General features: G+C 41.9%; 1 protein-coding gene and 1 long non-coding RNA gene across 2 annotated transcripts in view; one reads left to right on the top strand and one right to left on the bottom strand.

Annotated features, from left to right (window-relative positions):
* Positions 1 to 15523, bottom strand: part of LOC114654940 (diacylglycerol kinase theta) — a 360676-nt gene that overhangs the window by 94860 nt on the left and 250293 nt on the right. The window contains 2 exon segments of the mRNA XM_028805813.2: positions 7925 to 7999; positions 14755 to 14908. Coding sequence (XP_028661646.2) covers positions 7925 to 7999; positions 14755 to 14908 — 229 coding nt within the window.
* Positions 1313 to 10109, top strand: LOC127528825 (uncharacterized). Its single transcript, XR_007935432.1, has 2 exons — positions 1313 to 1495; positions 9987 to 10109. It is a non-coding gene; the product is annotated as an uncharacterized LOC127528825 (long non-coding RNA).

Raw genomic sequence — 15523 nt, forward strand, 5'->3', positions numbered from 1 at the left:
CAGAACAGGTTGCACAGGTAGTCCAGCTCGTCCAGATCCATATGTGCCAAGAAGGTGTGCTGTGTCTCTCAGCACAGTTTCAAGAGTGTGGAGGAGATACCAGGAGTTGGGCCGTCACATGAGGAGAACTAGACATAGAGCATCAACCCAGCAGCTGGACTGGTATCTGCACCTTTGTGCGAAGAGTAACAGGAGGAGCACTGCCAGAGCCCTACAAAATGACCTCCAGCTGGCTACTGGTGTGCATGTTTCTGACCAAACTGTCACAAACAGACTCCATAAGGGGGGTCCGACTTTCTCTAGTGGGACCTGTGCTCAAAGCCCATCACCGTGCAGGTCAATTACCATTTGCCAGAGAATACCACAGTCGGCAGCTCTGCCATTGGTGCCCCATTTTCTTCACAGCTGAGGTTCACACTGAGCACAGGTGACAGAAGTGAAAGAGTCTGGAGAAGCCGTGGTGAACGTTATGTGGCCTGCAACATCATCCAGCATTTGGCAGTGGGTCAGAGTTGGTCTGGGGAGGCATATCTTTGGAGGGTTGCACAGACCTCCACATGCTAGAAAATGGTGCCCTAAATGCTGTTAGGTACCGGGATGAAATCCTAAGAGTCATTGTCAGGCCTTATGCTGGTGCAGTGGGCCCTGGGTTCCTCCTGGTGCAGGATAATGCCCGGCCTCTTGTGGCCAGAGTGAATAGGCAGTTACTGGATGACAAATGCATTGACGCCATTGAATGGCCCACACGTTCCCCTGACCTGAATTTCACTGAGAACCTCTGGGACGTTACATGTTGGTACGTCTGATGACACCAAGTAGCTCCACAGACTGTCCAGGAGTTCACTAAAGCCCTGACCCAGGTCTGGGAGGAGATCCCTCAGGACACCATCTACCATCTCATCAGGAGCTGGTCAGACATTGTCAAGGCCAGTGGGGGTCATACACACTGCTGAGTCACATTAAGAGTTGCTGTGATGAAATTCAGACAAGTTGGATTAGCCTGTAATTTTAATTTTTGACTTTATAATTGTTATACTTGGATACTAACCCTCACCTATTCTGTTTCTCTTCTCGGTACTCAAATGTGGCACTTGGTGCCACGGCCCACCTGTCAAGTTGTTTTGCCTGCCTAAGGTAAAGTCATCCCTGATGGAGGATTGCAGGAATCATGGGAAGGAGGGGTCCTTTCATCGGATTGGCTGGCCCATTGCTGTTTCAGCCATGGAATAGCCAAATGGGGGAGGCAGCTTGATGGATGAGGTCTCCAGGACTCTAAATATATCCAAATCTTCTTATGTGATATCATCTACTGTTAAATTCTGCTCCGTACTTCTAACATTTTTATTTTTATACTGTATTGAAGATTTGTTCTGTTTTGTGTATTGTATTGTATTGACCCCTTTCTTTTTGATACCCACTGCACGCCCAACCTACCTGGAAAGGGGTCTCTCTTTGAATTGCCTTTCCCAAGGTTTCTTCCATTTTTCCCTACAAGGTTTTTTTTGGGAGTTTTTCCCTGACTTCTTAGAGAGTCAAGGCTGGGGGGCTGTCAAGAGGTAGGGCCTGTTAAAGCCCATTGCGGCACTTCTTGTGTGATTTTGGGCTATACTAAAATAAACTGTATTGTATTGTACTTTGATTTTTAGTGTGATGTTGAATCAGCCCTCAATGGGTTGGTGATTTAGGTTTCCATTGACCGTTGTGACATCACTTTGTTCTCAAAGAATTACACAGGATTACTCCGTAAAGATTTTCCATTTGAGTATTTTGCTCATCAAGATCTGATTGAAGTGTTCCCTTAATTATTTTGAGCAGTGTAGAAGATGGCTACTGCAATAAGCAAAAGATAAAGTAAGCAGAACCTGAAAAGAGTATACCTGTATATATGTATTTTAAATGTATAAAAAGAAATTCAACTTTGTCACAGTATATAATTCTACTCAATATATTTTAAATAACAAAGGCAGTAATTATAGAATGGAGTAATGCACGTAAAACAAAAACAATTACACAAAAAGTAAACATATAGAAATTAGAATGTTCCCCAAAAAAATAATAGACCCAAATTTAATATCCTACATGTAATACAACAAAGTATGTACACACAGCAAAACAAAATTCAAAAATAAAAGTTCTATACATCTCAATGGATGATGTAAAAAATTGTAAAGTATGTATGTAGTAAATACTTTATAAATATCCCAAAAAAATATACTCTCTCTCTCTCTCTCTCTCTCTCTATATATATATATATATATAGAGAGAGAGAGAGAGAGAGAGAGAGAGAGAGAGAGAGTAAACAATAGAAAACAAAAATAGAAAAAAACAGCCCAAGTGTTTACAATAATTATGAGAAATAATATTGTGATGCTTAAGTAGGTATTACAATAAGCAAGCATTCAAGCTTTACCATTTAAAGGTAAGATGGCACAAAAGAGTGGCGCTCAAGGATTAATTCACTTAGAAATAAATTTTGGTTTTGCCCTTTAAACTTTGATGATCAATCCAACAACTTGTGTCAACTCCAGCCACATTCTTTGATTATCATTTGAAAAGGCCTTCAAATAAAGACTAATAAAGACACATTCTCTGCTGTTTACTAATAAGAAATTGCTGTTGCTAAGCATTGGTAACCATAAGTTTTGTCATAAACTTTTGTTATCCCCGTTCTGCATGAAAACATAAGACTGAACATTTTTTTGGGCATTACTACAAACTACATGGAATAAGTAACATATGAAACAAATAACATTTTGAGTAGTCCTTTAAGAATTAAAATATGTCCTATTAAAACATGACACACACAGTGACATTTACATAGGTGAGAAAAATCTACATCAGCATATGAAATTAACTAATCTTACTTTTGTTTGTTTTCTGTTGATTTCTATTAATTTTGTGACACAGAAAATAATCTTATGAAATGAGCAAGGGTCCATTGGGTCACCACTGGCAAACACCATACAATGCTACTATCTCTCTATGTATATGTCTGTCCGCTTTTCACGAGAGGACTACTTTAAGGATTTTGCTTGAACAATCTGGTTGATTTGGCGACTTCTCTCATTACACTAACTATCACAGTTCACTGTGGTATCGATTTATTTGCACGAATCCGAGAGACTTGCAGCGAGCCGAGGAGAGGGGGGTGGAGCCCTCCTCACTCACGCGTCAGCCTCGGGGCGTATCTTGCTCAGCTTAGCTAGCGAATGAGAGAACTACTTAACAGATTTACATCAGGCTTTTTTCTAGAATTTGCTGGTTGATTTTGCGACTTTTCTCATTGTGCTAAGAATCATAGTTCGCTTGCAGGAGTGATATATTCGCGCTAATCTGAGGCTGAGGCTGCAGGCCGAGTGGAGGAGGAAGCGTGACGTCAGGAGTAGGGAGCCAGGCAGGACCCTCCTCGCTGTCCTGTTTCACTACTATATATATATATATATATATATATATATATATATATATATATATATATATATATATATACATACTGTAGATAAATATATATTGTAGCAGACGGCCGGGACTCATGCTCAGCCAGGATGTCCCTTTGGCACTGGATCCGAGGGAACAGCCATGGGATGCACATTACGTCCCCCGGAACACTTGGTGGCAGCCACCCTCTCCCCCCCAACCCCCCCCCCCCCCCCCCCCCCCGGGTTGCATCGGGGCCATCAATTATGTTACACTGGAGCTCATCCAGTTGGGCTCCATGGCCACTGCCAGGGGGAGCTGCAAGGCTTCCTGAGCCCGTGTGGGCTGTAGGTGGTAATAGGCCTAATTAGGCTGCACTTCCAGGTGGGCTATAAAAGAAGCCTGCAGCCACTAATCAGGGTGCCAGCGTCGGGAGGAGGAGGATGAAGCTGCCTGGGAGGAGTGGTGGATATTTCATATGTATTGTGTTGGTGTTTTGGAACTGTGCTGTGGTTGGGGGACACGACGAAGACGTGCCATTCAGCTGAAGAAAAATAAATTTGTGTTTTATTTTACGTGTGCCTCCATGTCCATCTGTGTCGGGTCGGGCGCAAAAAGAGCGCTTTTGTTACAATATATACCGTATATCTTCCAATAGTAGCCCTGGCGTTTATTCAAAAAATTACTCGGACAGCCTGGCGTTTAAAAGAGACGGTTGTTGGAGACCAGCTATTATTCGCCTCGCAGACGGAATGGTGATGGGTAAACGGGGTTCATTTGGCAGTAAAATACGGTATGGTACCATATTTATGGCCATAAAATGTAGGCAACAACAGCCAATACAGCCCCTTCTTCCCTGGTCAAAGGTGAGGATTAACGTGTCAAAGATGGCATTTTCATGTTCTTCCCGCCCCTTCCACCCACCTCTGCCCTCCCTGTGGGGTTATGATTGACGTGGAGACGAAAGGGCAAAATGTACACAAAGAAATTTCGTTTTGACTTTCTCCCTTCCTCGATAGCATCCAACGACAAAAAATTTTTGACACAAAAAGGTACTTACCGTATGATTCACTGCAGGAGGGCGGTAGCCCAGGTGGTACGAAAAGAGAATTAGCGTACGGAAAAGGCGGTGGGTCATTGGAGATCAGCATTTACTACAAACCGGTGCTTAAAGGAGACCGGTTACTATTGGAGACCGGCGTCTATTTGTTGCAACATCTCTTCAAACCCGGCGTTTATTGGAAACGGGCGTCAATAAGAGCCGGCCACTACTAGAAGATATATACGGTATATACATACATATATACATATGGATGGATACATACATACATACAGGGGCCCTCGAGTTACAACGTTTCAACATGCAACATTTCGAGTTTACAACGCTCACTCCCATAAAAAAAAAAAAATTAAGATGTGAGTGTTTCGGCTCATACCGTTAGAGTCGTACTTACAGACTATGTGGGCAAACTAGTTTGGTTGCGCGGTGGAAGTACGCGGCGTTTGAGTGAGAGAGTTGGCGAACTAGTTTGGTTGCGCGCGGCACCAGTATTTCAGTTGTGTTGCTTTGTTTGGCGACTTTTTGGCCCTTATCATGGCTCCTAAATGAAAGTCAGAGTCTTCAGATGGTATAGATAGATAGATAGATAGATAGATAGATAGATAGATAGATAGATAGATAGATAGATAGATAGATAGATAGATAGATAGATAGATAGATAGATATGAAAGGCACTATATAATAGATCGATAGATAGATAGATAGATATGAAAGGTACTATATAATAGATAGATAGATATGAAAGGCACTATATAATAGATAGATAGATAGATAGATAGATAGATAGATAGATAGATAGATAGATAGATAGATAGATAGATAGATAGATAGATAGATAGATATGAAAGGCACTATATAATAGATAGATAGATAGATAGATAGATAGATAGATAGATAGATATGAAAGGCACTATATGATAGATAGATAGATAGATAGATAGATAGATAGATAGATAGATAGATAGATAGATAGATAGATAGATAGATAGATAGATACTTTATTAATCCCAAGGGGAAATTAATTAAAACATTGGCCCCTCAACTGAAACTGTTCTACCCTTTCAAATACAGTGGAACCTCGGTTCACGACCATAATTCGTTCCAAAACTCTGGTCGTAAACCGAGTTGGTCGTGAACCGAAGCAATTTCTCCCATAGGATTGTATGTAAATACAAGTAATCCGTTCCAGACCATATGAACTGTATGTAAATATATATATATTTTAGTTTTTAAGCACAACTTTAGTTAATTATACCATAGAATTCACAGTGTAATGGTAAACTAAATGTAAAAACATTGAATAACACTAAGAAAACCTTGAACAACAGAGAAAACTAACACTGCAATAGTTCACGCTATAGTGCTAGGAACCGCTCCTAAAAACACTTTTTTTAATGAGTTTTAAGCACAGGAAAAAATGAACATTTGAAAAATCTGTAATTTAATAAACCACCAAGAAAAGTAACATTGCAACAATGCAGGCTATGAACCGATCGCTGTAAATTGAACTGAAAACAAAAACAAGCCTTCTCTACCTTATGCATCCCTCGCTCGCTCTCTCCCCCGCCTGTGTGTGTGTGTGTGTGTCTCTCTTTTGCGAGCCTGGAGCTCCTGTGTGTGTGCGCACGCCTCTCTCTCCCCCGCCTGTGTGTGTGTGCGTGTCTCTCTCTTTTGCCAGCCTGGAGCACCTATGTGTGTTGTCACGCTTGGGTCACAGATTTGCACAGAGATGCAGGAGGTTGTAGAAAAAAAAGGAACTTTATTCAATGCACTGCAGACAAACATTTGTCTCTTTTCAACAGTTTAAACGTGCTCCATGACAAGTCAGAGATGACAGCTCCGCCAGGAGCAGAGTTTGTCTGAGACAGAAAGAAGGAGTAGCAAGCAACCAATTTAACAAACTGAAAGAAGCCCGTGCAGGCTTTTTAAGAAGGCGGAGCACCGCGCGAGAGGCATATTACGCGACAGAGCCGGCCAGAAGGGAAAGGAGGAATGTGAAGGTAGTCTGTCCATGTTTCTTAGGGGTTTTCCCAGGGGCGTCTGTATTCTCTGGGGGTGCGATCAGCTTCGCAGCTCACAGTGTGTCTCTCTAGAGCGGTCCTGTGTGTGTGAGCGGCTCTCTGCCTCACGCTGCCTGTGTGTGTGCCTCTGTCTCTCGCGCTGCCTCTGTGTGTGTGTGTGTGTGTGTGGGTGCGTGTGTGTGTGTGTGGATGTGTGTGTGCGTGCGCGTGTGTGTGTGTGTGTGTGTGTGTGTCACGCTCTCTCTCTTGCTCGCTGCACAGGAAATGCACAGGGATAGACTGAACATGAACAAACCGAAAGGGAACCTGGCTTGTTCGTATACCGAGTGTGTGGTCGTGAACCGAGGCAAAAGTTTGGTGAACTTTTTGGTCGTAAACCGAGTTGTACATGTGCCGAGATGTTCGTGAACCGAGGTTCCACTGTACAAGGATATTTACTGTTCAACTAGTCTGGACTTGCACTTTATTTTCGGCATAATGGCTATTTGTGAATTAATGTAAATGAAAGAATTATGAAAATATTATTACATTACTTGAAGAAGTGACTTATTACTTGAACAACTGATAACTAAAAAGATACTGCATTTATATGACAGAATAAATGTGTGATTTGTTTTGTTAACTGAAACTTTAATAGTTGACTCATTCATTTACAATTATAAATCTGTTTTGCAACCATGGGTGGTAATAACAATATTTTCCAATAAAATATTACACACCAGTACTCACTCGCACTTAAATACGAAGAACTGCATCTGAATGTATGACATTTCTTGTTAAATCAGGCTGCTGAAAGAAGGATCGAATAAAAGATCTCACATAGACAATTTCGATTTTGAAGAAATTCACTTAGTTACGGTGAATTAGGATTACAAATAATTAAGGAAAGGAACAACATTTAGAATGAACTGTCTACTTGCCAAGAAGATAAAGCTGAATTCAACAGATGAAGTGAAAAAAACAAGTTGGACAGATTTCGACTATTCTCGTCAATATCTGCGTTGTTTACAACCGGAATGGGGCAAAAATGTGTGCGCACTACTTCAGCAAATGCTGATTGGTATACGGCTTTCAATTTTTACCAATGATAAGCATATTGAGATTTCAAAACTTTAGAAGCCAAAATTCTGGACATTTTCAAAATTTTATAAATTCCTCCTGGACAGTCCATGGCGCGTTAAAACTGTGGACGTTTCCAGGAAAGTGAGGACGATTGGCAGGCCTGACCACGTGGCACTTTGTTAGAATACGACTGGATGACTTGACATGTGGTTTACGTGACATGAGTAACGTGAGATTAGTTTTCATGGACGTTTAGTTTTTGGGTAGATTAGACCCTCTGTAACCTTCAGAATCAGACCCCTAGGTACAAACCATTAGGGGGAAGTTAAATATTAAAGAGTCCGTTAAGTCGTTGCCACAGTCTTACTTGAGTCTACTGAGGACGTCGTCTGGGATTCCTTCTGGGCTCCAGCACTCACGGTGTCAACATCATCATTCTCCTCTGTAAGGAAAAATAAAGGAATGAATGAATGAATAATATGGCAGGAGCCTTTGGAAACACCAGGGAGCAACACCAAAGACACGCTCTACAGTTGACTACTGAATTGCACAGTGAAGAAAATGGGTGGATGTACAGAGGACATATGAATGAATGGATGGGTGAACTACCACATCAGAACACTTGGCAGCCTTTAAGGTCAAGAAAAAAAACAAAAAAAAAAGAATCCACAATGGAAGAACACATGAGGTGCATTCCGATATCTAGCAGTCACAAATCCCAGCCTACCAGTTGCAGAAAGCTTGAAGTAATAGGCTGAAATGTCCTGGAAGAATTCCATACAAGCTCTGATGAGAAGGATATGGAAACTGACACTTTTTATTTCTGAAAAGGATTGACAGTGATTATGCAATTGACAGCCAATGACCAAAAAAAATATTCCAGCAAAACGAAGAAATGAATGTCTCTTTTGTAGTCAACTGTGGAATTCAACAACATCACTCTGCCTCCTGCAGGCCAGTGTGGACATGACACAGATAAATGCATCCTTTAAACTCGGGCTTGTCAAACTCAGATTCTGGAGGACAGCATTCAAGCCATTTTCTTGATTGGTAATCAATCACTGCTGTCGATGGAGCAGATTCTCTTGCCTTAACTTTAAGATGATTTGATTGTTTCTTTTGACTTTAGTCAGCGGCCCAATAATTATGAATGTCAGAAAATGTAAAGTATTACATGTAAGAATTAAAAAATGTGAGGTCTGAATACACGGACAATCAAAAGAACATCTTATGAGAAGAATTTAGAAGTCGTAGTGGACTCTAAGCTATCGACATCCAGACAGTGTTTAGAAGCCGTTAAGAAGGCTAACAGAATGTCAGGTTATATAGCACCTTGATGTGTTTAGTACAAGTCCAAGGAGGTTCTGCTCAAGCTTTATAACACACTGGTGAGGCCTCATCTGGAGTACTGGGTGCAGTTTGGGTCTCCAGGTTACAAAAAGGACATAACAGTGCTGGAGAAAGTCAAGAGGAGAGCGACTGGGCTGATTGCAGGGGATGAGCTAGGAGGAAAGAGTGAAAGAGCTGAGCCTTTACAGTTTAAGTAAAAGAAGATTAAGAGGAGACCTGACTGAAGTGTTTAAAAATATGAAGGGAATTAGTCCAGTGGATCGAGATGGTGACTTTAAAATGAGTTCATCAAGAACATGGGGACACAGTTGGAAACTTGTGAAGGGGAAATTTCATACAAACATTAGGACGTTTTTCTTTACACAAAGAATGATAGACACTTGGAATAAGCAACCAAGTAGTGTGGTAGACAGTAGGACTTTCAAAACTAGACTTGATGTTAGTTTAGAAGAATTAAGTGGATAGGACTGGCGAGCTTTGTTGGGCTGAATGTCCTGTTCATGTCTATAATTGTGTGAATGTTCTAATGAGATGTAAACCAAGCCAAGAGTCGACCAGCTAGTTTGGGGTGATCTCCATTTCTGGAGGACCACCATTTTTGCTGTTACTTAGAAGCCAATTCTTGAAACATGATGTCTAATTCTATAGCTAGTTTGAGTTCTCCATCAACCATTCCACACAAGTCCTGACAGTTCTGTCAAAATGTTTCCTTTTTGAAACAAAGGATATCAGTATTTCTCAGATTTTCACTTTTTTTAAATAGTATGGTGGAGAGCAGGACTTTATGGACCTTCAGTTCTTAACTTGATGTTATTTTACATGAGTGGTTTTCAACCAGTGGTGAACCGAGAGATCCACCCAGGTGTGCCATGGAAATAATAGTATAATGCACCCGAGCAGAGGCGGCCTTAGGGGTGTGTGGGGACCTAGGGCTGACCAACCTATATTGAGGATTTGTTCTGTGTATTGTATTGTATTGACCCCCTTCTTTTGACACCCACTGCACACCCAACCTACCTGGAAAGGGGTCTCTCTTTGAACTGCCTTTCCCAAGGTTTCTTCCATTTTTTCCCTACAAGGTTTTTTTTGGGAGTTTTTCCTTGTCTTCTTAGAGAGTCAAGGCTGGGGGGCTGTCAAGAGGCAGGGCCTGTTAAAGCCCATTGCGGCACTTCCTGTGTGATTTTGGGCTATACAAAAATAAACTGTACTGTACTGTACTGTACCAACCCCACAGGGGGCCGGTTACATGAAATGCTGTTACCGGTATGTGTGGACTATATAAACTTGTGTGCAAATTTAATAAAAATTATGTTAACTTACACCAGATTTCCTCATTACAGTATTCAGCTACATTTTTGCAAGATAACACACGGACTTTATCAAAATATAATGATATAATCTATTAAAAAAGTGCAATTTGTAATTCATGACAATACTACGACAGTGCAAAATGCGATGATGCTGTGTCATGCGGAAATTAGCAGGGCCTCTTCTAGAAAAGTCTCGATATGCAGGATGTCATAGTCATAACTCACGTTGATGTCACGTCAGCCGGTCAGCATGTTTTTTGTGCATTACCTTCGGACATGTTTATGGCCTACAAATAAAATGTGAGTTTCAGTGTTTCGAAAAGAAGTGTGAAATTAACGTAGAGGTATCAACATGAAATCTCTTACCAGTTTCCAAGTTCAGAGACGAAAATTCACTTTTCTTGCCTTCCGATTGGAAAAGTCGTTGCTGACATCTTCGTAGTCTAATCTGGATGCAATGTAACCCAGCGACTAATGGGCTATACCTATTTTAGGAAGGGATAATACTGGCAAACCTTTTCGGGTGATGAAGGTGGACTGTAGAATATTTTCAAAGACATACATGACCATTCATTTGACCATGAAGAGGGATTTTAAAAGGGTTCCTCTTAGAAGCATCTCACATATATATATACCGGAGAACAGAACTCGAATGGGACATGCAGACCTCAAAAGTGGGGCCCCCATAGGTGTGGGGCCCAGAGCGGTCGCCCCACTTGCTACCCCCAAATGCCACTCTTGCACCTGAGTCTGAACTTAGGAGGGATGAGCTCCTCAGGTGGTCCAGACCTGTCTGAGGTGGACAGGACTACTTGAAGTACCTGGCATAAAAGCCATTCCGTGATCGCCATGTTGCAGACTCAGAACTCTGAACACTTTGGACGCGTCTCCTGGCTGCTCAAGTCCATCTGCCTGGTTGTTTGGTTGCCAGCGAGCCTCACAGGGCCGGTGGATAGTGGGCATTTGAGAGAGGTGGGAAAAGGGACAAAGCAGCTTGGAGATGCAACCAAAGTGCTCACTAAGTGCTGTGTATATGAATGCTGATCTCAGAGCTGCTGCTTTTTTTAGTGGATTCTCTGGTCTCGCCCCTTTGGAGCACATGTAGGAGATATACAGGTAAAATTCTGTTGCAATGAACTGCCTAAAAAATATTTCGTTGTAATGAGATTCTGTATTTGTAGCTGTAGTGCTTTCTTTAACTTGCATCCAGGAGTTTGCAATCATTTCAATAGCTTCTTTCATGTTAATTTTAATCTCCTCCTGTCTACAAGTTATGCTGATGAGAATGTTTCTCAGCATTTCCTTCTGATAATACACTTGCAGGGTGCGAATGATGCCCAAACTCAATGGCCGTGCAATTGGCTGTGAGGAATTCAATGTGAACATTATCTAAATGCGGAAGCATGTTGTGGGCAGCACAGTTATCAATCAGAAGCCGAATCATCCTTTCTTTCTTTGTTTTCATATTATGAGGTTTTTGAACTCTTTTGGGAGTCCCCCCCCCCCACCACCTAACGGGAATGTCACGCTGAAGTGCGTTCCAAAGCGCGATTGCTGCGTCTGTGTAAGATTGTTTGTCCGTTGCCGGGGCAGGGCAACAGCAGGCTCACAGCGGTGCAATGAAGTGCAAATCCTAAAAGATCGGGTCACGCTAGAAGTCCTTATCTTGCACCCCAAAATATGAGGGTGAGTCGCAGTACTTTAGCGACACCAGCTTTATTCAGTGTGAAACAGGAACAGCACGGTTATTTATTGTAGCGAGATCTCCCACTCTCCTATACACAGACACAGCAGTCAGGCAAGGTCATGGCCAGGTTAGTGGCCAAGTTATACTGTGCCCTGCATTTATAATGTTCCTTGCATCACCCATCAAGTTCTTTTCTGTTTGCTTCGGTGAAGAGCCGCATCAGAGCTTTGAGCCTGCTGTTGTAACAGATAAACAGTCTTCCACAGACGCCGTGATCTCACTTCGGGATGTTCTTCGGCGTGTTGTCCAATTCAGGGAGGTTCTAAGAGAGTTTAGAAACCCCACCTTTTCTTGAATGAGTGCCGCATTAACAGCAGTATTTCTTGAACAAGCATCACTTAACCACATTAAACACTGCTTTTTCAACGTCTTCAAATGCAGCAGTTCCCATATGTTGGCAACCCGAGATTTTTCTTCTTTTTTTGCTCGGTCTTTCAAGAAAGTTGATAGTGTCAATGGCGAAATTCCAAATTCACTGGCAATGTATTTTTTCTTTTCAAGAGCTGCAACAATTAAAAGTTTTTTTTTCTACTATGAACAGTTGTCGTTTTTTTGTATCTACCGTTTCTATATGGAGGGAGACAATCAGTTAAATTCCAGTGGATGTTTTTCAAATGCTGACGAGCAATAAGCAAAAGGTATCACTGAAAACCACCGATAACAAAAACAGCAAAAAAACAGTACGAGCGAAGTCCGAAAAAAGAGAAAAAAAATGTACAATGTTTCTGTTTGGGGATCACTGTGCACAACTGAGCTGCGACCACAGATGATTCATTCAGGCATTTCAAGGTTTTCTGGGCACTTCGTTGTAATGAAAGTATCTGCTGAATCTGCCTGCTACTATAAGAGATGTCCCTTCGGTCTCAGCTTTTAAATCCCGGCTGAAGACTCACTACTTCAGTTTAGCACACCCTGACTAGAGCTGCTGATTAACTGTACAGACTGCATCTCTGTTGTTAGTCATTAGCACTAAAACATAAGTAACAGGTCTGTGAGGAGATCCCTCAGGACACCATCTACCGTCTCATCAGGAGCTGGTCAGACATTGTCAAGGCCAGTGGGGGTCATACACACTGCTGAGTCACATTTAGAGTTGCTGTGATGAAATTCAGACAAGTTGGATTAGCCTGTGATTTTAATTTTTGACTTTATAATTGTTATAATTTGTTACTAACCCTCACCTATTCTGTTTCTCTTCTCGGTACTCAAATGTGGCACTTTGTGCCACGGCCCACCTGCCAAGTTGTTTTGCCTGCCTAAGGTAAAGTCATCCCTGATGGAGGATTGCAGGAATCGTGGGAAAGAGGGGTCCTTTCATCGGATTGGCTGGCCCAGTGCTGTTTTAGCCGTGGAATGGCCAAATGGGGGAGGCAGCTTGATGGATGAGGTCTCCAGGACTCTAAACAAATCCAAATCATATTATGTGATATCATCTACTGTTAAATTCTGCTACGTACTTCTAAAATTTTTATTTTTTATACTGTATTGAGGATTTGTTCTGTTCTGTGTATTGTATTGTATTGACCCCCTTCTTTTGACACCCACTGCACGCCCAACCTACCTGGAAAGGGGTCTCTCTTTGAACTGCCTTTCCCAAGGTTTCTTCCATTTTTCCCTACAAGGGTTTTTTTTTTTGGGAGTTTTTCCTTGTCTTCTTAGAGAGTCAAGGCTGGGGGGCTGTCAAGTGGCAGGGCCTGTTAAAGACCATTGTGGCACTTCTTGTGTGATTTTGGGCTATACAAAAATAAACTGTATTGTATTGTATTGAATGTAATGTCACGCATGAGTGCATGGGGAGCGGCTTAAGGACCTGACGGGCGCCGCGACAAGCCGTGCCGGGGGACAATGGCGGGGTACTAACCTCTCTTTTCTTGTTTCTTCAGAAAGACCGAAGCACCGCTGCCATAAACAGTCCCAGAAGTCTTTTGGTACCACCCACTTCCGGGGTCCTTTCAAACCTCTGGTCCCTCAATGATGAAATCACTTTTCCCATCAACCATCACCATTTTCCCCATCATTTCATCACTTCCTCTCCTCTGTTATAAACTGTCCTACCTTCCTTATTTTTTATTGTCTGTTGAACTGAGAAGAAAACACTGACATATTCAAATTTACTTTACAGTCTATGGGGCCTAAAAACCCCAAACCTTTATACTTGTGTCTGCTTCTTTATTACAGTACTTTGTAGTAACGAGACTTCTATAGACTCTGTCTTATGGGGAAACTGTCAGGACCATAAAAATACTTCACTGTAATGAAAATTTCGCTGTAAAGATATTCGCTGTAACAGAATTTTACCTGTACATGTGTTTGTGGTTAGAAGAACACTGGTGCGCCTTGGCATGTTTTTAGTTACAAAAAGTGTGCCACCTCAGATAAAAAAGGTTGCGAAACACTCTTCTAGACAATCTCGGTGAGCAGCACAGATGAGATAGTTGGGCTGAATGGCCTTTTCTTGTAAAAAGTCAGGGTTGTGAATCTTAAAAAGCGACAATTAAAATTATGGGAAAAGAATAATGTGCCATTAGCAGAATGAATTGGCTACTAATTAAGAAAATGGCCGAATTAAAACCTGCAGTCACAGCAGCCCTCCAGGGTCTGAGTTTGACACCCGAGCATTAAGTGCAGAGAGCATCACTTGTAAAGGAGCTGTGGAAAAAACTGTTATCCTGGGATTCGGCAATATTCATGCCCAACTTTCACCTGTCACTTGAAAAGGGAGTGTCAAAAAAGAAATCTGTCACATTAACAGGCAGACCGCTCCGTGGTGGACGTCACCGGAAGGCTTACCTGACTCTGTGTTAGTCGTTTCCGAGATCCGGAAGCAATGCTGTTTGCTGAAATTCCGGGAGCAGATCCGCACACAGTGTGGGGGAAGAATCATATTTTTTAGCCTGCCGAACTTACATTCAGGAGGAATGATTCCAAAACATGATGCGTGAGCCTAAAAATAAAAAAAAAAATACAAAAAAGTGTCAAGAACGTTACGTAAAACTTGGGAAAAACACCAAGAAGGAGAAGTGGTGGCTCTGAGGTTACGGATCTGTGCTGGTATCTGGAAGGTTGCCGGTTCAAATCCTTTTACTGTCAGAAGGGATCCTCTACTCCGTTAGGCCCATAACCTGAAAACTCCTCCAGGGGGCGCAATACAATGGCTGATCCTATGCTAAGACCCCCAACGTTCATGTGGAAATACAATGTCCCCTTGGGGATTAACAAAATATATCAATTCAAAAAAATGTATGGGAGGCAGCTTGATGGGGACACTCCGAAGGGACATCAGTGGCTCATCGACCAACAGGAACATTTCATGATTGAATTTTGCCCCATCAGCAATTTAGTCAAGTGCCGTTTCTTGTCATGCGTATTCAGTACAATCAAATTCTCACTTCATCAAGGTAAGTGTCTCCCATTTGGTCTTCCACTAAGAGTAAAAACAGACCCTCTCCTCAAATCTGAACTATTCCATCTTACTACATTATTATGTTTCATAGTCATTGTACTTGGTGACTGTCTGGGATGTTAATGTAGGGGTTTCTATCTTGCATGGAGTAATGTG

The sequence above is a fragment of the Erpetoichthys calabaricus genome, chromosome 7 (assembly GCF_900747795.2).
Source record: "Erpetoichthys calabaricus chromosome 7, fErpCal1.3, whole genome shotgun sequence".
NCBI classification, from domain to species: Eukaryota; Metazoa; Chordata; class Cladistia; order Polypteriformes; family Polypteridae; genus Erpetoichthys; species Erpetoichthys calabaricus.